The sequence below is a fragment of the Lissotriton helveticus genome, chromosome 1_1, assembly GCF_964261635.1.
Source record: "Lissotriton helveticus chromosome 1_1, aLisHel1.1, whole genome shotgun sequence".
Lineage (NCBI taxonomy): Eukaryota > Metazoa > Chordata > Amphibia > Caudata > Salamandridae > Lissotriton > Lissotriton helveticus.
This window is the reverse complement of record NC_136057.1, coordinates 928828517-928856214: the sequence shown is the minus strand read 5'-3', so window position 1 is coordinate 928856214 and position 27698 is coordinate 928828517. Positions and strand designations below refer to the sequence as shown.

The 27698-nt window shown below is 45.5% G+C and overlaps 1 protein-coding gene across 3 annotated transcripts in view; it reads right to left on the bottom strand.

Annotated features, from left to right (window-relative positions):
- The window catches only part of NUP107 (nucleoporin 107), a 547946-nt gene that overhangs the window by 74117 nt on the left and 446131 nt on the right, over positions 1 to 27698 (bottom strand). For all 3 annotated transcript variants that reach the window (XM_078676641.1, XM_078676632.1, XM_078676648.1), the window contains exons 24-25: positions 7543 to 7703; positions 6322 to 6447 (exon numbers count right to left, since the gene is read on the bottom strand). In XM_078676641.1, coding sequence (XP_078532767.1) covers positions 6322 to 6447; positions 7543 to 7703 — 287 coding nt within the window. The remainder of the gene's footprint in view (positions 1 to 6321; positions 6448 to 7542; positions 7704 to 27698) is intronic.

Sequence of the window (27698 nt, the reverse complement as noted above, 5' to 3'; positions counted from 1 at the left end):
TTCCCCATACCCAGCCTACATTTTATTAGGATTACCCAATGCACTTACCTTTCCGCTACGCACCAAGAGAAAGCGAAGGCACTGGTCGGGGCTAGACATGCTATTTTAGTGCTGTGGGGGGCAGAGACACAGCGACACATTATGGGTCATGGCTACACTATCTTGGGAACCTAATGGGGATGGAAAAAATATCAGTAACACTTTAGGCAAAAGAGGCTTCTGTGGTATCCTGCTTGTCTTGATATTTAATCTTTCCTTTGTATTCTATGTCCTACTGCTCAGCCATTGTGTGAGTGATGTCATAGAATGTTCCTGTGTGTCTGGTGGAGTGAAATGTCAGGTGGTGTGTGTGTGGGCTGAGCAGCTGGGATGCGACTCCTGGTGGAGCTGCTACTTCCACTACCTTGTAACCTAATATTCCTGTAACCAAGACGACTACTTTAATCTGAAGATTAAACTACCTTTTGGATTCACCATAATTTCTGCCTACTCTCCTCCGTTATTTCACTGGTGAGGAGCGGAAAAAGGACCTACTCTGGAGAAAACTCCACTACTGAAAGTTAAGAGGGGTCATGAGTGCTGCAACAGGGGAAGACAATAGGAGTACTTCTAAGTTAATCAGTTTGAAGCCTGCTAAGAAGAAATGCGCCTGGTGGCCTCACCGGTGTCGATTTCCATCAGACAGCCTCAGACCAAGCCATTTGAAGGGGCCCTGCTGAAGTAACTGGACTTTGAAGCCACCTGGTACTAGTGCTGACAGTAATAATAAAGTAGTATGGAGTTCATCAGCAGATAGACAGTCCATCTAACAACCAGCATTCATCTATACTTTCGAAGGCGTTTTAAACCCGCATCAATTTAATTTCTTGTATGTGCCACTTTCTATCAGAGCACTGCCATACCCATGGTGCTTACTGCTGACTTTCTGAGCAATTGTGTTGCTGCTGGCTGTGTTACCTGTGCACCTGGATATTGTCCCTGTCCTCTGTGAGCCAGCGCTACTTGTGTAGCACTGCCTGGTGTTCAAAGGCTTAATTGCTGGCAAGGATGTAATTCTCTACATGGGAAGGGATGTGTGAGGGGCTCTGATTTATACCACCCTGGATTTGGCATCCGATTTTTGCAGTTCATGATGGGTATGCCGCAGCACGATGTGTAGTGCATGTGTTTCTTGGATTTGACTCTGTGCGCCTTTGAGAAAAATCGGAGTGGCATTGCTGCTGTAAATTTTCATTCACACTCCTGGCACGTGAGATCGAGCCAGCAATGCCTTGAGTCCAAGTTTTAAATGATGCCTTGGTGTGCATTCTGGGCCACGAGCAGCTGTATACACTGTGATCAGCGCGTACTTGCCATTGTGAGGAACCTGAACAGTGCGAATGTGAAACTGGAATTAAAAGAAAACTTACTTTAGCACGAGAGCTGCGTTGTATCTTTGGTGACATGCGTCTCTGTCAACAATGCACCCGGTGGGCCAAGGGGAGTTCCAGGATACATGACTTCCTTGTTTATGTGCACATGCAACCATGGCAGCGTGCAAACTTTGAGTTTTCTGGGCAATTCCTGTCATCCTTGCCTGCTGAGGTCAAATTTCCATTCGCGAGGAGGAGGGCAGAACTGATGTGCGAATTCCTACGGCGAAACTGTCAGCAACTTTAAGTACTGGACTGTGCAGTTTTCTTTTAGGTAAGTAGTCGCTCACTGGTGGAGTCGATGCCTTGTTGGGTGAGTGCTTTACAGCACCATCACTATCATGCTTTAATTACTCTGGCTTATGTTGACAGTTAATAGAAATTTTAACCTGTTTTTTGATTTTACAGGTATTAAGAGGCCAGAGTAATTATCTAAACCCAGTGGTGCGAGTCATGATGAGTTTTCTCATGCATGTAATTGATTATTTTCTGTTATGGTGTCTTCCTGCGTTGTGACATGGTTTTCATACTTGAGGTATTGCCTGCTTTACATTGCTGGATTCTTTTCACTGACATACTTTCTTATTTTTTACTGCTACTGATTTTTGCACCCTTGGTACCTTACTGCATGGATAGGTGTTTCGAGTGGTTGGAACGAAAGTATGTGTACCTTGTGCATTAGTTTTGGTAAGAATTTTAATGCTGGAATTTCTATTGCTTCTCAAACTAATCTTGGTGTTGGATGCCAGTTGACCCAAACCTTACTTACTTAGTGTGCTTATGATGTTGAGCTTTGTTGTTGTTCTTAAACCACAGTTGAGGGGGTTTATTTCAACTCCAAGCTTTTCTTACTGTTGCTGGTGGTGGGCAGGAATTATGCTCAAACTAGGGTCATGTTTTGAGAAAGCATGGGGCCATGCATTAACAAGAATAGAAAGAACTTGTGTGCTCCAGAAACATAATCCAGCACATTATTCCCAAAGAGTGGTAGTTTGTACATGGGGCTTATATGATGTTCTATGCAAGGCCACCTTGAACTGGGACATGAAACCACTGGACACTGAACGATAGACAGTAGTGTGGGAGGGACGGTTTAGAGGGTGGGGGGAGGATTAAGACCCCAGTTAGGGAGAGGGGCTTTGTTTTCTGTGTTTTTCCTCTTACTACTGGATACATGCAACTGTGTATTTTATGCCCACCAGCCTTTGGATGCAGGTGGTACTCCAATGTATACCAATAATCAGATGTAAACTTAAAAGGTTTAACTCAATTATATCCTCCAGCAAGCGTTGTGATGCCACAGTGGAATGTTAATTTAGTTCTCACATTCCTCATGAGCACACCTTTTGAACCAATACACAGCTGTCCATTATGTCTTCTGACTCTGAAGACTGTTTCTAGTTATGGTTACTTCCGCTCGTCATGTGAGTGAATTCAAAGCTCTCTCATTGCAGCCACCTTACACCACGTTTTTCCCACATAAAGTGTTTTTGAAGACCAGGGTGGGCTATTACCAGAAGTCGTGACTACTACTTATGTTGGGCAATCTATCACCCTTACAATGTTCTCATCATGAGAACTCCATTGACTGCACCCCAAAAGGGCTTCAAGCTTTCATATCAATCGCACCAAAGACCACTGAGTGGGCGATCAGCTCTTTGTGGGGTTCTATGGAGCAGAGAGGGCAAGGTGGTGGAAAAAAGGAGTCTGTTGAGGTGGATAGTCTTCTGCATTAGGATCTCCTATGCATTGTCCAAAGAGCAGGCCCCAAGTGTGACTGCAGGCCCATTCCACCAGGGCCAAGACAGCTACCACTGCAGTGGTAGTCTGAATGCTTGTCCTTGACCTCTGTGGGGCGGAGACATGGGCGTCAGTACACAGATTCAGAGAGCACTACTCCTTGACAGCCAGGTCTGACAACAAGGGCACTTTGCCCGTTCGGTCTTGCAGGACTTTTTGGTGCGAATCATTCCACAGATCCACAACCTTGTGAGGTACTGCTTTGGAGTCTGTTCTAAATACGAGGAATCTGCAGTTAGAAGTATCTATGAAAAGAACAAGTTACTCACCTTCGGTAATCCCCTTTCTCGTGGATACTCTAACTGCAGACTGCTCACTGCCCTCCCACCTCCCATTCTGTAGAATGGTGCTTTATTGCATATAAAAGGTCACAAATTAGAGGTCTGCACACAAGTACACCTGATTGTAATTTGCATTGTGACAAAACATTGACTTTTCTCGGCTTCCCGGAGTCTACAAATAATGATAATTTGAAAGAAAAATCCTCCTTCTATAGAACTGATAGACAACTATGTATCCCTATGATGTACCAAAAAGAGTGCATGTCGTATTGGAAGTATTAACAAACTGATAAAATTATAGATGTGTGTCATCTGGTAGTAGTTTAGAAACACAGCAATAGTGGGTTGGTGGGGTCACTATGGACAGTCACATTTAGAGAAGTAAAATCGTGAATTCTGAAATTATTTTAAATTTTGCTTTTGAATTGCATGATGTTGTTACGAAATGCAAGGATCAATGACAAATGCCCCAACTGTATTCTTTATCTCTGGCTTCATTTCATTAGGTCTGTTTGCTTATAAATGTATTTATAAAATATATAGTAATTTATCTGGAGGAAAAGGAAAACTAAGGTAGAAATCCGGTGCAATAACATGCGCAAAAAAAACCAAAAAACAGAACAAACTTTAACATCAGAGAACAGCCAGCATGCAGGGTTTTAGGCTGAATTTAAACTAAGTACCTTATATAATTTATTAACACTACAGCCACTAGGAGAGGCTACACCTTAATTTATACAAACATCTTCCAATACTATTTTGCATTTCTTTTTGTATTGACAAGAATATTCTCAAAAGTCACAGGGTTCTGAAGATGAAAGAGCTCTATGACAAATCAAACACTCTCTGATAAAAACTGAAGCGTGAAAGAAGATGGGAATGTTCAACGGATGAATGTGTTGATGCACCTCAGAGAATGTTTGTGAAGTGTAAGCTGGACTTTTGCTGCACATTGCTTTTGTTGTTTTTGCATAAGTGATCTAACAACATATCAGAATACACAGTGACAAAATTAAATACCAGATTACGGGGCTGACAGAATTGAACTCAGACAGCCTTAAATGCCTCACAGAGAAGCCACTTCTAAGGAAAAACAAAATGGCCAGCCGTGCCAAATCCAAACAAACCATGAGCCGAGGCAAAAGAAAACCAGATAAACGCATTTTAGTCAGAAAGGCAAAACACTAGCCGATGCAAACGAAAATCAGATATGAGTGTTTTAGTGGGAAAGGCAATAATACACGAGCCGGGAGAAAACAAACTATCCCCCCCACCCCAACCTCTAAAAAAGAAAAAAGAAAGAAGGAAATTTTAGTCTGAAAGGCAAAAATAACTACGAGCCTCAAACACAAATGATGGCAAATACATTTTAAAAAATGAGTGCGCACATAATAACACAAATAACCAAAAGAGTAAGACCACATTAAAAAGGTTCTATGGGAGGGGCCCAGACACCAAAAGGAGCAACTACTAAAACAGATTCACCAAAGAAAAGCACGCATTTACAAAGGTCACTAACAGGAACTAATTAAAAGCAATGGGCATGCTCAAAGCCCACAGAGTAGATACAGTATGTCTCGAAAAGACAGCATATGCGCTGCCTAGGCGAGACCTAAAAAAACAAATAACTAGTCATTAAGCAAGCCCATTAATACACATAAGACAACAAAAAGATCTGAGATCAAACCAGACATACTTTCACACCAACTTACACAAACCACTTCTAAACTAAATACCAATAACTCGCCAACTATATATTGTCAAAAAGGATTTACAATCGAATGACTGAATTTCTAGAACCTTGAGAAAGGAAGGCAAGATTAAGAAAGTGATATACTGGCATACTACTGAGAAAAAAGCAGAATACAAAATGCCTATAACATTTTTATTAAACATATGTGTTTGTTTGGTTTCCAACTACCTTATTGGAAAACTTCAATCTCAACTACCTGGGTCAGTAAAATTATTGTCTATTTAATCTCGGAGACCCCAAATCTTCTCTGAAGTTTAAGAAGTATTTTAGCCCTATCATGGACACATTTTTGTCACTAATTACATTTTGGGTGCTGACAAGGGTGCTTTGCTTCTGGGTATCTTCGCATTAGGGCACTCCTTGGATCTCTTTAGAGTTAAATTTACACCATCTGAGTACCACAGCGAGCAGAAGAATCGCTTACATCATAGATCCGCACAACTGTCCATCACGTTTGAACATGCAACACAACCTCATAATACACTCTGCAGGTACATTCCCTAGATCCATAAATGAGGAACCTGTAGCCCTAGCCCAGCTCTCTGCTCTTCTTCCGGGTGCTCCTGCACTTCTGGACAAGATTTCATATATGGACAGAATTCTGCAGGTGTGTGTTCTCTTAAGAAAAATATATATATACAAATAAACAAAGAAGAGTACCTCTGCCCTTCGGCAATGTGCTCTATTTTGGACACATGACATCTTTCCTAGAGCAGCAGATGAACTACAGTGATCCTTGTGACGGTAAAGGACTGCAGTAATGGCTGGAAAATTACAACCCCATACTCAAAGTGGCAGTAATTTGTGCCTGCTAGAATTTCTTTAGGTTTGCTCTAATGTATTCAAGATGTATTTGACTTTAGCTTAGATTGCCTGAAACGCAGCAAGGACCTCTGAGAAAGAAAGTAGGAATCTTGAAAGCAATTAAGTTGTACCATTAAAAGAAAAGCCTGTATATTTGTACATCTGAACTTATGTTTATCACCACTGCTGTTCTTTAAAGGAACAAACAGGTGATACAGTATCAAAGAGAAGGCAAAAATAGCTACATTTCACAAGCAGCTGTTTTCAGTACCTCGTATTTACTTTCTCTGTGCTCATGGGCCACTTTTTCTGTGAAGGATGCTTGTCCAACCAATGTCGGTTTCTGAGGAGCTGAATTCATGTGTTTAAACCACTCGTTGAACGTTTCATGGGCTTCCTGAAAAATAATAAGAGCACTTTCAGTGAGGAAATATAACCCCTTTCTAAGGAAAATAGCAGTGATACAATTACAGCATTTAACTGATGTGGAAAGGGCAGGAGGAGGCACTGAAAATACATGGGTGCTCCATCCTCAAAATCCGTTATAGTTTGCTGCAAAGCTGCTCTTTTCTCTTTCATGCTCTTTTGTGAGATTTTTAAAGTTTTAATTTACAGCTTCAGTAATCTTGGAACAATAAATTTAAAGTAAAAAAAGGGGCTATCACACATCATGCTGGCATTACTATAGGTAATCACTCTAGGGCATGGTTCTCCAAAGTCTCACCTGGAGGGCCGGATCCATGCCAGATTTTTAGCATAGCCCCATTTAGATGAATGTAGTTATCTTAAAAATCTGGCATGGATCCGGCCCTCAAAGACTGACTTTGGAGAACCCTGTTCTAGGGCCAGCATTTTTGGATTTTTTTTTTGCTTAAATTGTTTAACATTGGTAACGACCATTTTTTTTGGGCAAATGCTTTCCAGCATGTTCAGAAGATTAGCGAACAACTTTCAATGACAAGACCTGAGGATTTTTTTTTTACTGTTTTTAAAAAGATCACGTAATTAAATGCAGGTAAGTCCAACCTCTAAGAGATTGAGTGTGAGTGCAGGGAAAAAAATTAATAGTCTGTTTGGTGCAATATTTACCAGACACGGTGTTTCAGATTCTTTACACTAAGTCCTAATGCCAAAAGCAGTTTACTGAGTCAATATTGAAAGGAATAAAAACAAGCCATACAATAACACATTCAGTGGCAAAGTAACACGGAAAAGATCAAATGTACACATTTCATGATGTGAACCTTTGGAGGGGGTTAGCAGTTTGGAAGCAGGTAAGTCTAATACACAGGCCAATGAAAACTTTTAGCCCCAAGAAAATAAAATGTGGTACTCCAATATTTCTTACGAATGGTTGAAGTGGAGATTTTGTTAGCGGAGTATTGGAAAAGGATTAGGTAGACCTAACCTTTGTGCAAAGGCAAATATATGTAAATGAGGGATGCATTTCATAGAAAAAATTACTTCAGCTACTGCACACATCTTGTCTCACCAAGTAGGCCCTAATGCATAAGTGTTCCTTTATAGCATTGTCGTCTTCTGCAGGAAGTTCACTCTCCATCCCTTGCTCTTCCCACTGATTATAAATTTCAGCAATTGAATCCTGGGGAATTTTTGTAAACACCTCCTTTGCTGCTTCATGTTTCTTGGTTGCTGCATCACAAAAGTATATAAAACAATCGTTACTTTTTGTTCCTGTTGAAATCAATTCTAAGTCCATCCTGCAGACCGGTAATAGTGGGGTTAGGTGGCACATTTAGCAGGAGGATGAAATGCAGTGAACAACATTACACTAAACCTCAATGGAGTCATACTGGATGTTTGACGAGTATTTAATGTCTTGCAGCATAGATGCCTCAACAAAATAGAAGGCCATTTAGAATGCAACCTAAAGTTTTAGGGAAATTCTCATGGAATTCTCAGCTAGAACCATTTTTTCCAGAGGTTTAATATCAAAACACAAACTGCATTCGGAGATTAGATAGAACAGGACCAGATCCCCTCAATTCCTAAGAAAACCCCACTCAGACTTAAAAGAAATCCTACAGTAAAAAATGTTGGCAAAACAAATGTAATACAAAATAAAACATGCCAACTGAAGCTTACATTTCATCCAAAGTTAATTTTCAGAAAAGTGCGTTGAGATGTAAATGAGATCAAGAATGAATCAATTGAAAACATTTACAAAATACAAAAGCCCCCAGGGGTGACTAAGCGTTGGACTTCAGTAAGGGATGCTAGATGTTCTTAAGGGCATTCCTAAAGATGAAGAACTGTTGCAGGAACCTCAGGTCTTAGAGCAACAAATTCCATACTGTGCTTGTGAATTACCCTTTAACCCCGCAACATTTATCTGCCACTTCTGGGAGGCACCAATCTTATAGCGCTCCTGGGGCTGTACGGAGTGATAATTTGTTTCAAATAATCAGGCATTGTTTGTGAAGTCCATTATGAGACAGAGTAAGCATTCCTGAAGGCAATTCGAGAGGCTACAGGCAACCATTTCAGTTCTTACGGATGAACAGAACAATGAGCTGGTTTAGGTAGATCACGAACTGCCATTAGTGTAGAGTTTTGTAGGGTTTGCAACTTATTAACAATGTTCGAGCTAATCATCACTCTAGAAATGTTAGACTTAATCTCTATACAGAGCAGGTAACAGGTCTTATCGAGCAATTTAAGATAACTAAATTCTAAATAACAAACAGTTTACAGGACTAAATTGATATATGCTCACCAAAAATGCACCCAAAGTTTTCACCTTTTCCTTTACACAGATATTGGCACTACCCCTTTGAACAAAAAATGCTGGTTAGAGCAGTGTTTTTTAGCCAGTGGTCTGAGGGAACTAGCAAAATGTCGTTTTTTTGAGGCACTCCGTCTCAATGGGTTCTTATTGATCCATTTATGGAAACAACCAACCACCCCACCTCCCTTCAGTCCACTGTAGCATCTGTGGGTAGCTGGAACTCAACTTAAGTGACATCAGCATAATTCCGAAACCTAACACCCAAAGTCTCTAGCAATTGAGTTAATGACTGAATACAGATGTTAAATAGAAGCAGGGATACACAAGAGCCCTGCAGCGCCCATCAAATCATCTTCACAGAATACTGGAGCACTTTCTGCAGAAAAGAATACACCAAAAGGCATCAATTTGCACTCCCACTGAGTAAATGTCACACAAATTGGAGAAAACAGAGGAATAACAAGATATTATAGGACCTGCATGGTGAGCGAAGAAGTTTTAAAATTCTTACATCAAATTTCTGAGCTAAAGTGGGACTAGAATAAGTGGGTTGGGCTAGAATGGGCACTAGGCTACAATGCTCCAATTACACTGGTGTAATTCATGTAATTTCACAAACGCTTGTTATGTGAAATTTTCACAATTACGCCATTATGCCGCTTCATGCAGGTACGCAGCATTCACATTACAAACCTACCACAAAAGGTTAAAATTTACTGCAAACGCACAGGTGCGTTTTTAAAGGCATCCTCACGATGGCAATGCACACTAAAGCACAAGTTACTACTTGTGTAATGATATATCTGTAATAATACATCTGAAAGAGACCCATTAGTGATAGATTCCTTACCTTAGAATAGATACCCCAGCAATACCAACCCCGGTGGAGGGTCTGCAAACCAATAATCACACCAGAAAGTCCTGGAGGACGGAACGGCCAAAAAGCCATCCCTCCGGACTTGACTGTCCAGGCAATAGTGTCTCTGAAGTTCACAGCTCTGTTGTTGCCTAGCCACGCCTAGCCTTGCCGGAGCTGCAGCCTGAACAATCGAGCCTGATCAAATCGAACACGGAGCACGGATACCAGACGCCGGTTGCCGGGAAAACAAACGGCGCGTGAGGCAGCGTGTGTGCCATGGGGGGGGGGGGGGGGGGGATGGGGGGTGGTGGCGGGGCGCGGTAACAAGTGTGGAGACGCTGACATCGTGCGTCTGAGACACCCCCCAAGCCACCCCCAGCCAACCCTCAACCCCTTAGCCTCGCGAAAGGAAAAGTAGCGGGAGAGCTGCATGGGCACCGATAGGAGCCTCCGGCGTTGCCAGGACACATCGGAGGCACGCCAGACAGCGGTGCAGCAGCAGGGGGGGGCAGGTACAGTTTGGACTTTTGGATATCGTGACAGCACCCAAGTCAGCTCCTGAGGCGCCTGAGGAGCTAGGAACGAAGGTGCAATTTTAGCATTTAGGATACGAGAACTCGGGCGCTTAAGCGTCGCAGCAAAAAGTGCAGGGAGAAGCAGGAGAGACACCCTGGGAGAGGATAACAAGAGCGGCAAGGCAGGCTGGTGGACACAAGGCACAACAGAGGTAAGTGAAAGAACTAGCGTATACTTACAAGTCAATTTTGAACAGAACTGTGAAACTATTTATAGCAGCATCGCAGATAAAGGCATTACAAACCTAAGAGATGGCCCCGAAAAAAGGGCAAAAATTGCGCAAAGACGAAAGCTTAGGGAAGAGTAAGTTAATGGAGGGCTCAATATCACTGGAAGAGAGCCAGGAAAGCCAGGCCTCTGCTATGGAAAACAGCAAGGGGCGATGCAAGAAAAGAAAAGGGCAACTAAAAACGTCCCGCAAGCCAGAAGGGATTACACTACAACAACCGCTAAACGGAAAGATAACTTGGCAGCCTCCAAATCTATAAAGGTCTTTGTAGGGAAACACTACAAATCTATAGAGACAGTAATAAACTTGGAACACGAGGAAGACGAGGAGGAAAATGGCGCGGAGGCCAGAGAAGAGGCGGGGGTAGAGGAAGAGAACCAGATAAGGAAAGAAATGGGAAAACACCCCGAAGAACAACCTTCTGATACAGAGGAAGGGAGGACCCCATACTGATAAACCTTACCCTTCTGAGCCAAAATCTTCAAATAGCAACGCCTCGTCTCTCATAATCTCCAAAAATTTTCTCGTTGCAATCCTCTGAAAATGAAGAACAAAGGGGGAACGAAAGTCAGAGTCCGAGCTTTGTCTGGGGAGGCGCGCCAGATCAACCCCTGCAGCATCAAAATGGCCAAAAAAAACTATCAGAGCAGGACGTTATAAGAACGGGTAATCAAGCAAACCCAGAAAGAAACAACCCACAGGACTCGGTTCTCTCTGTAAAGCCCACATCTTCCTTGATGGAACCAATATTGATGTTACAGAAGACATTACAAGGAATTCTAGAAGTAACACTATCAAATAATGGAGTGTTGAAAGCGCAGAAATTGTTCCTAAAAAAGATTGGAGAGGAACTGGTGGGGATTAAGAGCCAAATGCCAAATATGTTAAACCCAGTAGTTACCCCCCAGTCCATAGAAGAAAGCGTAGAGAATGAACCTGCAGATGCAGTCGTGGTAAATCTAGTAGTTACACCCCAACCCATAGAACAAAGTATAGTAAATGAATCGGTAGAGGCATTAGATAATGTATATATCTCCCGACGCCCGATGCTGATAAAAAGGCGAGGGGTGTATGCAGTGGCCCCCACTAGGAATAGGGTTGGTAAGAAGCGGGCCCGTACCTATCGACAAAGAGAAAAGGGAAGAAACTAGAGGGGGAGCCACAGCCAGGCCTAAACGCATCCGCTCCAACCTACGTACCGATTGGACCCCCGCAATCGGAGATTAAAATAATAAAGACCCCCGATAGTACCGAGGAAAAATTGGAGTAGTAAGGAGCTGAAGGAGAAACCTACAACATCTCACACTGCAATGCAGAAAGTAAGGATAGGTCCAGGACAACCCAAATATGGCCAAAGAGTTGATAGCTCACAATCTCGAGATCTAGCAGGAGTGGAAAGTCAAGGGTTGCCACCAGGGAGAACAAGGGGCAGACAGCTAAAATACGAAACTCCCAAGAAATTATTAGAGGTGGATAACAACAAATGGGTATACTTGGAACAGTTACAAGCTGTGAAAAGGGGAAAGATGGTTAGAAAAATGAACCCCCTAAATAGGGCGCAGATTCTGACCGCATTCGCCAAATGCAGTAGCCTGAGTGGGATCAGCACAAACGATCCAAGGCAAGTTGGTTTTGTAGAAAATAAAAATGGCAAGGAAATAACAAAAGTGTCACTTCACTCAGACCTGGTAAAAATGGCAATTCTAAAAGCTACCAGTGAGATAAACCAAATGGGAATAAGGGTAATACCAGAGAGGAAGGTAAAAGGCCTCTCGGGCAGTACCTTTCTAAAATACCATGCAGGTCTAGGGAGGAGACAAGTGAAGTTATTTAGAGATGAATATAGTGATAAATAATGCAGGAAACGATGCCTCATGGGATAATTGGTCTCCAAGTAGCAGCTATGTGGGAGACCCCAACGAGAGCTATACGCAGGAAGGGGCAGAAGAGGGTGGCCTAAGTGAGGTAGAATAGGATGGGGGGTGCCGCAATGTCTAAGTCTCTTAACATGGAATGTAAATGGCTTAGGCAATGAGCTAAAGGGAGAATATATAAAGGAAGTAGTAAACAAAGTGGAAATTGCCTGCCTACAAGAGACTTGGACATTTTTTTTATTTTTTTTATTTATTTAAACTTGTATTGCGCACAGCTACCCTCAGTGGGTTTCCCGGCGCCAGGGATAGATAAAAGAAAGGAAACAGCAAAGCCCAATAGAACCAACAATGCAGAGGGATCAGTTAAACAGCAAAGTCTTCAGTTTTTTTCGGAAAGGAAGGAGATCAGTCTCAGCTTTCAGGGCCGACGGAAGAGCATTCCACATCTTTGGACCGAGATAAGAGAACGAACGGCCGCCCATTTTGGCCAGTTTTATTCTAGGGACCAGGAAATTGCCACTAGTGGAGGATCTTAAAGTACGACCAGGCTTGTAGACTTGAACCAGGTTCTGCAGATATTTAGGGGCAGAACCCTGCCGGATTTTAAAAAGAAGGCATAAGGTTTTAAATTTTACGCGGTTCGGGACTTTAAGCCAGTGAAGATCGCGCAGAGCGTGAGCTGCGGAAGATCTCCGGGGTACATTACACAGTAAGCGAGCTGAGGAGTTTTGCACCACCTGAAGCTTATTCATTGTGGCCTTATCGGCCCCGAGATAAAGCACATTCCCATAGTCAATGCGGGAGATCACAAGAGCCTGGGCGACAGTTCTCCGAGTAGAGCAAGGCAACATCCATAGGATCTTCTGCAACCATCTCAGGATGGAAAAACAGATTGCAGCGACCTTTGTTACCTGCTGTCTCATAGAGAGCCTGTCGTCGATGAGGAAACCGAGGTTGCAGGCTACGGGGGCTGGATTCGGCAGAGGACCCATATCGGAGGGCCAATGTCGAGGGCCCCACAGATCTTTATTCTTGCCCGAAACCCCACTCATCGAGGGATATCTACAATTGAATAGCCCGGCCACGAGAAAAAGGTTTGCCCGTCCATCGGGGGTCGGGGGGGGGGGAGGGGGGGGGGGAGGTTAATGACACTAGTCTCAACAAAAGTATTGAGAGAAGTAACATCGTTAAAAATGAAATGCAAATGGATACTGGCTTGTAGACTAGAACTGTTGACCTTGGAAATGAAATACAAAATGTTGACTGTGATGAATGTATACATGCAGTGGGATACTGCAGCAGAGTATGAGAGTGAGATGGGATATTTTACAGAGGACGTGGACCTTCTATTAGAAAAATATGCTTTGGATGTTCTGATAATTATGGGGGATTTTAATCATAAACTAAACCCAAAGAAGGCCGACCTCTGGAATAGAGAACTGTTAGAGGTGTATGGAATAAACCACGCTAGCTTTCCAGTAGGTGAGCCCTCGAAACAGGAAACGGAATTAGTACACTTCCGAGGAGGTAGGGGTCTCCAATGTCTGAATGGTAGAATGAAGACAGACTGCCCAGCAGGGAAGACCTTTAAAATAGGTCTACAGAATTGTCCAATTGACTACATGTTTATGCCAGCTTGGAATTTCCCTCTAGTACGGGACTTCAAGATAGAACAAAAAGAACTTAGTGACCATAATCCACTGTACTTAATGATTTCTGGGGGAAGAAAGATGCCTAGAGACAAAGTGATCCCACAGGATGTCGAGTACCCTAAACGTGTAACGACACGACTTACCGAGGAATACCAGGAAAAACTGAAGGTTATGCAAATTAAAGTTGAATCAGAAAACTTAGAGAGTAAAGACTTGGAATGGTTTATAGAGAAGATAGACCAAGTAGTTCAGTGTCTAAGAATAGAATTAAAAAAGGATAAAAAGATTAGCTCAAAACCCCCGGCCAGTCGAGTGAAATGGTTCTCTGTCGAGTGCCAATCTATAAAAAGAGAGATACGGGCAGCACAAAGAAGGCAAAAAAAGAACTTCACCCATGAGAGACAAACGTATAAACAAGCTGAAAGCAGAATTAAAAAAAATGGTAAATGATGCAAAAAGGTCATATAAAGAGAAATGCTGGTTAAACCTGCTAGAAGCAATTGAGGAAAAAAACCTAAGACAATTCTGGAAAATGGTAAAGGCAGCCTCTGGCCCGACAGACGGAGAAATGAAATGTGTCGTCAGTGAGGCAGCCTGGGAGGAGTATATAAGGGAATTGTATAGGGTACGAACTCCTCGAGATCATGTAGAGCCCCAAAAATGGCAGGAAATATCTGAAGACCTTAAATCTGAGTTTAACGAGAAGCAAGTAGAGCATATAATAAGAGAACTGAAGCTAACTCGTGCGGCAGGACCAGACAACCTTCCCGCAATAATAATAAAGTCAGAAGTAAAGTGGTGGGCAAAATTCTTCGCCCAGATGTTCCATATAATACTAACAGAAGGCATAATGCCACCAAACTGGAAGGGCGCAGTAATCAGGCCAATCCATAAGAAAGGGAGTATGGATGCACCACAAAACTACAGACTGATTAACCTCCTAGATATAGGAGAGAAGGTTTTCTCCAAAATTGTGTTAAATCAACTTAACGCATGGGTTAAGGAGTTTCAAATAGTACCCATAGAACAGGGAGGATTTAGGGAGGGGCACTCCACGATAGATCACGGTTTCGCATTGTGGGCAATGGCAAAGAAGTCAACGGAACAAAATGGCAAGCTATGCTGCGGTTTCGTTGACTTCCGAGCAGCCTTCGATTCAGTAGACCGGGACTGCCTATGGGAAACATTAATGAAGGTGAAAATTCCCAAAGACCTACTGACTATAATAAAGGAATTACATCGAGGTAACTGGGCTCAAGTTATTAGGGATACTGTGGGGTCATTGACGCAAAAAATACCAATTGCTAACGGTTTAAGACAGGGTTGCGTTCTGGCCCCACAGTTATTCTCCATATTCCTGTCAGACCTACCTAGAGGTTGAGGGTAGTGCAAGTCCTAGAATGGACGGAAAAAAGGTGCCCTGTCTACTCTATGCAGACGATCTGGTAATAGTAGACCAGACCGAGTTAGGCCTCCAAAGAAAGCTGAACGCATTTAATGTATACTGTGCTAGTAAATTCTTAACAGTAAATTTAGATAAAACAAAAATGTTATGCTTTGGTAAAAAGGCAAGTAGGTTTAATTGGTATCTAGGTGATCTTAAACTGGAGACGGTTAAAGAATATCGCTACCTAGGGATATGGTTCGATAAGACACTAAACTGGCGTACTCATTTGGAAGCACAAAAAGCAAAAGCTCATTCCTCAATCTGTGGACTAAAAATGTTTAATCGGGATTATGGTGATATGTCGCACCGTCCACTTCTAAAAGCTTTTAACGCAATGATACCCCCACAAGTCCTATACGGAGCAGAAATCCTTTATTTGAGCGGTAAGGGAGCCTGGGACTTGGTGGAAGGGAAATGCCTGAAAAGCCTCTTATCTCTCACACAATCATCTATGGTTCAAGCTATAAGAATAGAAATAGGTATAAATTCTTGGGAGGTACAAGTACAAACTGCAATAATCAGACTCTGGAAACGATTGGAAGATACAGAAGGTCAAAAAGTTGCACAATGGTGCAGGAAAGAAATCCAAAATAGTGACCTAAAATGGGCAAAAGTTTGTAGGGAAAGAATGATGCAGGTCTGTAAAAGGCTAAAGGTGGAGGTAAACCAGGAAACGCACCAATTAGTCTGTACACAAAGAGTGAGCTGAAATTTAATGGGAAGGAAGTATCCAGAAAGATTGATATGGGCTATTTAGTAAAGAAACAATCAGTAGAATTTATGATGAACTCTTGGTCAAATGATAACTGGTTTCCCTACTTAGACATCCTACCAAACCGCTGCTATAGGCAGGAGATATTAAGGTTGCGGATTGGGATCAGCCCATGGTTAATAAACAAAGACCTAAAATCAAAAATGTTAGATCATAAAGGGTGCTGCAGGTGTAATTTGGGCTCCAAAGGCGACCTTGTACATACCCTTCTTGACTGCCTAACATTACTAGAACAGCGGGAACTGTGGCTGCGTCCAGTATTTTTAAAACACGATATAAGAACAAGGGCACAGGTGGCCAACCTCCTAACCGAAATGCCCACCATTGATATTGCAATTGCCCTAGGAAAATACATAAAGGCGGTACAGAGCCAGGAGTAATCTGTAGGATTTTATGAATCTTAAACCAATTAAATATATACTTGATCTAAGGAAATGAAAGTGTTTTAAAGTGATAATAAGTGCTATTTTATTATATGTGCAATTTTATTGGTGTGATTTGAAATGTATAAGGGTGTGTAAGAGTTTTACCCGATATTAGATTATTCTGTACAATGATTTTATTAACTTTTATGTGAATATTTTAAACTTATGGTATTGCCTCTTGCACTTGTTTAAAGATTACGATCATAATAAACATACCTTTGACTTGAATAGTGTCTTGCAAACGTGTGCAGCGAGGCCCACGTAGCTGCCTGGCAAATGTTCTGCAAGGGCACTCCCCGGCCCAGGGCAGTTGTAGTCGCCGTGGCCCGAGTGGAATGAGCCCTCAATCCAACAGGGGGCTCCTTTTTAGCCAAGGAGTAACATGCCTGGATACACAAGATGATCCACCGAGAGATGGTCCGCTTGTGCACCGCCTTTCCCTTCTTAGCGCCCACGTAATTAACTAAGAGTTGGTCATCCACCCGGAACTGGTGTGTGCGATCCAGATAGTAAGAGAGCGCACGTTTTGGGTCCAGACGTGGAGCCACTCTTCCTCTTTCGAGGGATGCGGAGGCGGAAAGAAGGTGGGCAAGGTAATGGACTGCCCGATGTGGAAGGCCGTGACAACCTTGGGCAGGAAAGAGGGTCTTGTCCGCAACACAACCTTGTCCGGATGGACAGAGAGGAAAGGAGGTGTGGAAGAAAGAGCCTGGAGCTTACTCACTCTCCTGGCAGAGGTGATGGCAACCAGGAAGGCAGTCTTCAAAGTGAGAAGACGGAGAGGACAGTTATGAAGTGGCTCAAAGGGAGCGCACATCAGATAAGTAAGTACAAGGTTCAAGTCCCACTGAGGCATCACGAATGGAACAGGAGGGAACATGTGTGTGATGCCCTTCAAAAACCTATTTACAATTGGGGACTTGAACAAAGATGGCTGATCAGGTAGCCTTAAGAAGGCGGAAAGGGCAGAAAGGTAGCCCTCGATGGTGCCCAGAGCAGAGCCCTGCTGGGCAAGAGAAAGAAGGAAGAGAAGAACCTCAGAAAGAGGGGCAGAAAGTGGATCCACAGCCTTTGCTGTGCACCATGCCACAAACTTATTCCACCTGCAGGCGTATACCGATTTTGTGGAGGGACGCCTGGCTGCCAGAATGACATTACAGACTTCAGGAGGCAAGTCAAATGGCCTCAACTGTCGCCGCTCAATCTCCAAGCATGGCGGTGGAGACTGGACAGGTTCGGGTGGAGGACCGTCCCCTGCTGCTGCGACAGAAGGTCCTCCTGAAGAGGCAGACGAACCGGGGGATCGACTGACATACTGAGGAGCTAGGGATACCAGTACCTTCGTGCCCAGTCTAGAGCCACAAGGATGACTTGGGCCCGGTCGCGCTTGATCTTCTTCAGCACTCTGGGCAGAAGTGGTATAGGCGGAAAGGCGTACAACAGACCGCAACCCCACTCGTGACGAAAAGAGTCTCCGAGCGAGTGCCGCCTTGGAAATTCCAACGCGCAGAACTGATGACATTGCGCGTTCACTTCTGTGGCGAATAGATCTAACCAAGGCTCTCCCCACTGCTGAAAGAGGCCTTGCGCCACGTCCGAGTTCAGACGCAATTCGTGATCCATCATGCACCCACGGCTGAGCTCGTCCGCCCTGGCGTTCAGAGAACCTGCCAGGTGTTGAACCACCAGGGTCACGCCCTGATGTTCCAGCCACTGCCAGAGGCGCAGAGCCTCCTGGCAAAGGGTCCACGACCCAACCCCGCCCTGTTTGTTGCAGTACCACATGGCGGTGGTGTTGTCCGTGAACACCTGCACTACACTCCCCCGGACAGAGGGGAGGAATGCCTTCAGTGCTAGAGGAATCGCCCGCAGCTCCAAAAGGTTGATATGGAGCCGGGACTCCGCCAGAGACCAGAGGCCTCTGATCTCCGCCTCTCCCATGTGGCCTCCCCAGCCCTGGAGGGATGCGTCCGTCACAAGTACGTGCTCCGGTTGGGGAAGGGAGAGGGATCTGCTGTTGCTCCAATCGCGGTCCGTGAGCCACCACTGCAGCTGTCTCGCAGTGCCCTCCGAGATCAGGACATGGTCAGATAGGTTGCCCTGATGGTGGGCCCACTGAAACTTCAGGTCCCACTGCAGAGCCCGCATCCGCCACCGGGCGTGATGCACCAGAAGGATGCAGGAGGCCATCAGCCCCACAAGCCGCAGCGTCAACCCGACCGAGATTCGGGATAAAGGCTGAAAGAGTGGAATCAGAGCCTGAATATCCCGAACCCGCTATTCGGGAGGATAAATCCGAAACTGCGCAGAGTCGAGAACTGCTCCGATGAATAGGAGCTCCTGAGAGGGGCACAGGTGTGACTTCGGCACATTGATGGAGAACCCCAGCTGGTGCAAGAGGTCTGCCGTCGTCTGGAGGTGGCTGACGACTGTCTGGGGCGAGCCCGCCTTCAACAACCAGTCGTCGAGGTAGGGGAAGACTGAAACCCCTAACCTGCACAGATGAGCTGCGACCACCGCAATCACCTTTGTGAACACCCGTGGGGCGCTGGTAAGGCCAAAGGGGAGCACGGTAAACTGAAAGTGCTCGTGGCCAACCGTGAACCGCAGGTAGCGCCGGTGGGCCGGCAGGACGGGGATGTGGAAATAAGCGTCCTGCAAGTCCAATGCGACCATCCAGTCTCCTGGGTCCAGGGCAGCTAAGACCTGAGCCAGTGTCAACATTTTGAACTACTCCTTCCGGAGGAAGCCGTGACGTTCCGTAGGTCCAAGATAGGGCGTAGGCCTTCTTTGCCCTTCTTGGGTACCAGAAAGTAGTGGGAGTAGCAACCACACTCTACTTCTGGCCCAGGAACGCGCTCGATGGCCCCCTTTGCCAAGCAGGCCGAAACTTCCTCCTGCAGAAGTCGCAAATGATCCCCCGATACGCGGTGGTATTGCAGTGGCATGGCTGGAGGAGTCGCCTCGAAGGGGAGGGAGTAGCCCCTTCGGACGATTTGCAGCACCCACCTGTCCGATGTGACAGTGCGCCAGTGGAGGAGGTGATGGCGAACCCTGCCCCCCACTGGCGTCACATGGGCCTGAAAGCACAGACTAGGAGGGTTTTGAGGCAGATGCTGCGGGGGAGGGTGTGGACTGGCCTCGCCGTTGTCCCCGACCGCCTCCACGGCGGTTTCCACGACCGCCACCGTGTTGGATGTTAGTCTGCAGTGCGTGGCTGGCAGCACATGTGAGGGCGCCCCTTCGTTGGCGACGAAAGGAGCGAAAGGCACCCATTTGCTGGCGCGGGGCCGAGAGGCCCAAGGAACTGGCCGTAGCCCTGGAGTCCTTAAAGCGCTCAAGCGCATGGTCTGCCTTGTCGCCAAAAAGGCGACGGCCATCAAACGGCATGTCCATGAGTGTATTCTGGACATCGGCCGAGAAGTTGGCGGACCTCAACCAGGCGTGGCGATGAATCGCCACCGCCGTTGCCATCGCTCTGCCCAGTGAGTCGGTGGTATCCAGCCCACACCGGATAGAATACCGCGCTGCATCTCGGCCCTCCACAAGGGCCTGGCCGAGTTTAGCCCGTACCTCCAACGGGCATTCTGGCAGCACGTCTGCGACCGTATCCCACAGAGAGTGGGTGTAGCGGCCCAAGAGGCATGCGGTGTTGGAAGACCGCAGTCCCAGACTCAGGGAGGAGAATACCTTTTTGCCGTATTGCTCATACCTCTTGGATTCCCTGTCAGGCGGAGCCGACGGGAATGCGGTCTGGGAATTGGAGGCCTGGATCACCAGGCTCTCAGGGGTGGAGTGGGTGGACTGGAAACAAGGGTCACCCGGGCCGGGTGGTGGCGTCTGGCCACGTTCCTATCCACAGGCGAACCTGTAGCGGGTCTGGACCAAGTGCCCAAAAGAACGTCGGTCAAGGCCTCATTAAACGGCAGCAGAAGCTCAGCCGAGCTTGACTGCGGTTTAAGGACCTCAGTGAGGAGGTTAGTCCTCACGGCCGCGACGGGGAGTTCAAGGCCCAAGGCCTTGGCCGCCCGCGTCAGCACCACACTGTAGGTTGCCCCCTCCTCCGTAGCCACGGTAAGAGGTGAGACAAAACCAGTGTCTGGCGAGGTGTCCAGACCACTGGCATCCCCAAGTCCACCTGTCCAGTCCTCCTGGGACTGACACTCCCATGTCAGAGGGTCCTCAGACCCCTCCCAATACTCTTTATCACCCATTTCTGGTACTCAGGGGTGTCAAATGATGGGGCCGGCTCATTGAAGTAGAACTCCCCAAACGGCGTCGAGAGCGGCGCCGGAACCGGATCGAGGGAGGCATCGGGACGGCGCCGCCCTAAGACGGCGCCGGAGGTAACACCTGAGGGACCGGCGCCGGTGAGGTCGTTAGGTCAACCGGCGACGACCCGGATCCAGAAGCGGATCCAGTGGGGTCCTGCGGCGCCGAGCCCGAAGCCCCCGACCCGTTAGGGCCCCCAGACGGGTCCGCTGGGCCCGAAGGCACCGCGGAGCCCGTCGGAGGAGTGAGAGACCTCATGGCCATGAGGAAACGTTCGATCTCCTCCGGCGTCGCGCGTGACCCAGGGACCGGAGGGTGTGGGGCCGGACGTGACGCCCGAGACTCCGACAGAGCCGCGTGGGCAGTGTCACCCGAACCCCCGGCCGCATCGGGGAGAGTCGGAAGAGCTATGACGTCTCTTCGACTTCTTGTGCTTATCTGACGACTTCGACCCTGAGGAGTGATGTCGACTCCCGGAGCTATGGTGGCTCCGCTCCCACGACCGGTCCCTCGACCTCCGTCCGGACCGGGACCTCTCACGGCGCGGGGCCGACTGCCGGAGCTCGAGTCGCTTGCGGGACCGCTCCCGCCTAGCTTTCGAGGTCAGGGCCCGGCAGTCGGAGCCGCGACAGTGACAGTGACGCCGCGACAGTGGAGACACCGACGGTGAGGGTCCGTGACCGACATCAGTCGGTCGCAATCCTCACAAGGCTTAAAACCTGGCATCCCTACCGGCATCGTTCGGAGTCGAAGACTCGAAAGAATGATCAAAAAGGATCGTAAAAGGTTTCAGTCAATAAATGACTACGGTACCACTTTTTCCGGATCTGCGCTGCTGGCGCAGTAAAAAGAAGAACTGACGTCAGCACGCGGAGGCGGCGTCTAAGTACTTCGACGACGTCATCACGACGCCCACGACGGACGCGGAGCCGCAGACGACGCCTAGTGACGCGCAAGGGTACTGCTACGCAAAAAAAATCCGGATCCAGTCTGACGCCTGGGGATATTCTAAGGTAAGGAATCTATCACTAACGTGTCTCTTTCAGATTTATAGCGCAAATTACTGATTTGCATTTCATACAATTCCGGGGAAATATCGCATAACTAAACGAAAGCAAATTACAGATATTCCTCAAAGTCCTATTCAGCATATGGCTCTATCGAGTGGAGACTTCCATTATTTGTCTCATCTTCAGCATTTACACAAAATTACACAAGGCTTGCTTCTGTGAAATATGAAAACATTTTGCTGAGGCATCGCGGGATCCTGAAAAGTGCAGTGGCTAGACAAAGAGTTGTTTATTCCAACAGATTTAAGCATGCACTTTTTTTTTCTTTTGTTATTTTAGTTGGTTTTGTTTGGTTCTGACACTCCTCCACTGGAGGCACAGGTGGCCATAATTGAATCAATCTCAGTGGTGGTCAGGAGTCTTTGGGAGTCTGAAGCTCTATGCTACATCTGTGATCAAGTGGAGAGAGGAGTTTATTCCAATGAGCTGAAAACTGACATAAAACAGGTTCCTGCTTTTAGATGGTCCAGGCAGCATGGCTAAGGGAATATTCAAGACATCATTCTTAAGTAAAACATAAAGGAATGTGCAGTGGCAGGCTGAGTTGGCACATGGGGAGAACCAAAAGCTGAGGGCCCACACAGGAGGAATGTTGCAGAAATTAGAACGTTTACAAGCAAGGGAAATCTAGCACTCCTGAGACTTCTGTCACTAATTATCCTTTAGCTCAGACTCGTTCACCCTCAATAAGTAGCCATCTAGCAATTCCTCTAGCTCCTTTGTAGCGATTTATTGGAGATCTACAAAAACGAAACATTTTTCTGACCCAATTCAGACTTCATATTTTTATGTTAGACATTGGCCTGCCCAAATCCAGAACCACAAACTACCTCCATGCTGTCTTAGCTCCTGGGAGATGCAACAGCCTGTCCCACTCTGTTGGTGGGCGTTGAAAATCCAATCTTGTACTGTTTTGAGCTGTTGTAATTGAGTTACTCTGTATTTTTGATGGTGATACTGTGACTCAAACATGCATAGCAAATTATAGGAATTACAGCAGCTGGTGGTGGAGGATGAATGGCTAGAGGCCAAACGAGCCTGGTTATTCTACAGTGAGCTTAGGATAAGCTCATGGACATGTTGACTCAAGTCGCGGATCAAACAATGGATCGCGATGCTGTGATCACTTTAGTACTGCAGTAGGTTCAATGTCACACTGAGCACCACCACCACCCATTCATACCGATACAAGCGTTACTATAAACTCTACAGACATTGTGGCACCAATGCAGATAAGTATGATTCACTCCACTCCCCCACAAAAGCAGAAAAGGATAAAAGAAGGCAACATAATTTGTTTCTTAATTTTAGCCAGGACCTAAATTTTCTGAAGAACTGCACCAAAAAAATGGAAGGTTTCTGAGACCCAAGCAAGGTGACTTTTTTCTTGTCAGTGTGCTTTGCAACATTTTGAATAAGCAACATGTTCTTCTCAGAAATTCCAGATTCGTGAGTGTGGCCATGAGGTTGCCTGCCGTATAAGTGACTGCAACAACGTTTACATGACTGTAAAAACCATCAAAATGCCCACCTTCCACCAAGATTTTGCGACTTATTTAGTGAAGAAAGTGGTGAAACCTAACCTTTCATTTGGAATGACACTCGAAGAAATCTGTGCCCCTGGTACCAGATCTATCTAACGTGCACATACCCTCTTACAGAAAGAGAGAATGAACATTTTAAGTCCTAGCTGGAGAAACAGCTCGAGATCTATTTAGGAGGGATTCAAGAACCCCATAAACTCTATTGTTCTTCTTACCTAAAAAGGGTAGAGAACTACAAATATGCATGGACTACGAAGCGTTAAACGAGGGGTTTAAAAAACAAAAATCTAAACAAGTTAAACCAGATCCGTACTGCGTTTATCTTTACTAAGTCAGATATTGGAGGACATATCAGCTCATAGCCATTTCTAAAGGTGAGGAATGAAAGACAGCCTTTCAGACAGAATTTGAGTTATATGAATACCAGCAGCTGCCTACTAGCATTTTCTGATCAGTGTTGTACAAGAATTCATTGACATATTTGCAGTTGTGTACACTGATATTTTGGTTATGCACTCTGAACATATAGCGTATATTCCGACGAGGAACTCAAGACCAATTATTTGTGCCAATGTGAAGATCTGTAGCTGAGGAATGTTTTGGATTGAGAAAGAGTCCATTTCACAGAGCAGGGAGGTGGGAGGGTGGTGAGGAATCTGATGTTATATAGAGTATCCACCAGAAAGAGTGTTACCAAAGGAAACTTGTTCTTCTAATGGATTCTTCTAACTGAAGATTCCTCACCTTTGAATAGATACTAAAGTAGAACCTCCCCTGGTCATGAGTCTGTGGAATGACGCAGACCGAAAAGCCCTGCATGACTGAAAGACCAATATGCCCTTTTCCATCAGAACTTGCTGTCATTTAAATAATGCTTCTATAATGTTTGCATTGAAGCCCACGTTGCAACCTGATAAATATATAAAAACAGGCACTCTGTGGGCCAGTACAACTGTAGCAACCTTGGCACTCGTGGTATGGGCGGCCAATCCTTCCGGAAGCCGCTTCTTGGATAATGTGTAAACCAAATCTTAATGCAGAGGACTATCTATCTGGATAAAATCCTCTTCTGCTCTGCCTTGCCTATCTTTGCCCCAGAGGCCCCTACAAAGAAATCATTTCCACCCAATGTTCTTTGGTATGATCAATGTAAAAGCTTACGCTCTTCTGGGATCCAAAAGATGCAGTCTTTCCTTCTCTTTGGAGGGGTGAGATAGAGCAAAGAATGTCAGAAGATTGATGGGCTGCCGACAAGAAAGGAATTAATAATCTTTGGTAGTCCTCAACACCTACCAGTTTGCCCGGAAAGAGGATGTTGTAGGGCGGCTTGACTGATAGAGCTTGAACTTCACTTACATGACAAGCTGAAGTTATTGTGATGACAAAAGTCTTCATGGTCAGGAGATATCTCGGACAACTGTGAAGCAGCTCAAAAGAGGTGCACAAAAGAAAAGAAATAACTAGGTTAAGGTTCCATTGAGCCATTACAAATAGTTTAGGAGGAAACTTGTGGAGTATACATTTGATAAAAAGTATCACAACAGGTGATTTGAATAAGAACAGTTGGTCCCGTAAATGCAAAACGGCCAAAATGACCAACAGATACCTATTAGCTAAGTGCATCACAAGTCTTTGCTTGGTCATAGGTAAAACAAAAAATAAAGTATAGGACAGTTTAGCCTGCAACGAGTCCGTACTATAGGTGTTACAACAAGCCACAAACTTGTCCCTTTGTGCAGCATAAACAGACATTGTAGAACAAAGCTGGCTACACAGACGACCTCTACTACTTCGGGAAGTAGATACAAAGCAGTCAACTGCTGCTGCTCAATCTCCACATATAGAGGCGTAGTTCGTGCAGGTCCAGTTACAAGATTTCCACTCTGTTGCTGCAACAGAAGTTCCTCTGGTAGCAACAGCCTGATCAGAGGACATTCTGGAGCCACTAGAATGACTTGGGGCCAGTCCTTCCAAACTCTGCACAGGGGAAAGGCAATCATGAGTCCCATGCTCCATTACAGATGGATAGAGACTCAGACAGCCATCTTGGGAACTCAAGCTTGTAAAAGTGTAGATATAGCGAGTTATTTGCAGTCACGAAGAGTTTGATCCAGGATTTTTCCCTTTGCTGGAAGGCACGCTGTGCCACCTCTGGAATTAATTACTATTCGTAGTTTTCTGGACATCACCTGCTGAGTTTAACTGCCCAACGTTTAAATGTCCTACCAGGTGGTGTACAATCAGGGAAATGCCCCGATGATTCAGCCAGTTCCAGAGGTCCTCAGTCACACGACCCAGGAACCAGAATCACACCCGCCCTTCTTGAAGCAGTATCAGATGGTGGTGGTGTTATCCTTGAGGACCTGACCCAGCTTCCCACTGATGGGCAGGTGGAAGGCTTTCATTGCCAAAATAAATGGTCCGCAACTCAAACAAGTGATTTACCTGATGACTTGGACCATGACTATGACCTGATGCGGTAGCAGCCAGAAGAACTTGGATGGGTCCTCTGGAGACTAGAGTCCTCTGATCTCACCTCTCCCAGGTGACCAATCCAACACAGCAGAGGGAACGGGGTCTACCAGTGTTCCAACTGCAGATAAATAGCCATCATTTAAGATCTTCTTACACCTAAAACTATGATGAGGAAAGTAAAAAAATCTACAAGAAATTGCTAGCTCAGTACAAATATATGATTACAGAGGCCAAAAAAAAGTATTTTAGCGAGCAAATAGAGAGTGCAAAAAACTCCAACAAAAAGCTATATGATATAACCAAGCAGTTGGCAGGAAACGCCCCTGATCTTAATCCCCCAACTTCACAAATCTTTTGTGACTCATTAGCATTATTTTTCTTCACAAAAGTGAATGATATTTACTCAGCTTTCGCCTCCACTGCTACTCACAGCACCAATGATATACATACTGCCCCCCTTAGTAACACAATCTCACAGTTTGTGGATATTTCAGAGACCCAAGCTAGAGATATCATAAGCTCTATTAAATCGGGTTCAGCACTGGATCCATGCCCCTTGAAAACCCTTGTCCCAATCATGGATTCTTTGATTCCAGCTATTACACAAATCTGTAACCTTATGTTCAGCACTGGAATCTATCCTAGTCTGTTAAAAAAAAAACTCCTGAAGCCCCTTCTGAAAAAACCAGGCTTAGATAAAACAGAGCTGAAAAATTACAGACCTATCGCCAACCTTCCTTTTCTGGCTAAGGTGGTGGAAAAGGCTATGAACACCCAACTAGCAGCTTTTATCAAGGAACATCACCTACTTGATGAGACCCAATTTGGGTTTCGCAAGTTCCACGGAACAGAGACTGCTCTGATTAAGGCTGCGGACGACATTAGAGTCGTCCGAGACCAAGGAGGTTCAGCACTGCTGGTGCTCTTGGATCTCTCGGCAGCTTTCGACACGGTCGACCATCAGATTTTGGTCGACCGTGTCGAGAAAATGGGTGTGCAGGGCTCAGCTAAAAATCTACTGGCTTAGTTTTTGAACGAAATATCGCAGGCGGTGACGCTAGGACCATTCGAATCGGCTAATCTGTCCTTGCCGTGTGGGGTACCTCAAGGTTCATCCCTAAGTCCGACACTATTTAATATCTATGTGTCGGACCTAGCTAAATCCATTAAAGCCCATGGGATGAACCTTACCTCATACGCAGACGACACACAGCTGGTTCAAGCCATCAAAAATGACGGAGAAACAGTGGCAGAGGGTTTTAAAACAGGTATGCTGGCAATCGGACAATGGATGTCGGCAAACTGTTTAAAACTTAATTCCGAAAAAACAGAGGTGGTAACTTTCGGACATCTTTCTCCTAGCTGGTCCCCAGTCTGGTGGCCAACATCTTTCGGAACCCTGCCGACACCAACTTCCAAGGTGAGGAACCTGGGTGTTATCTTTGATAACAACCTTAATTTTGTGGCTCACGCCAATCAGACGGCCACCACAGCTTTTTATAAATTACGGCTGGTAAATAAAATACTTCCTTTTCTTCCAAAGAGTGCAGGCAAGACCTTGGTAAGCTCTTTAGTCTTATCTGCATTAGATTATTGCAACGGCTTGTTTGCCAATGCCCAGATCAGGATCATTAAGAAAATGCAGACAGTACAGAATGCGGCTGCCAGACTGCTTTCGGGAATTCCCAGATATAAACCCATAGC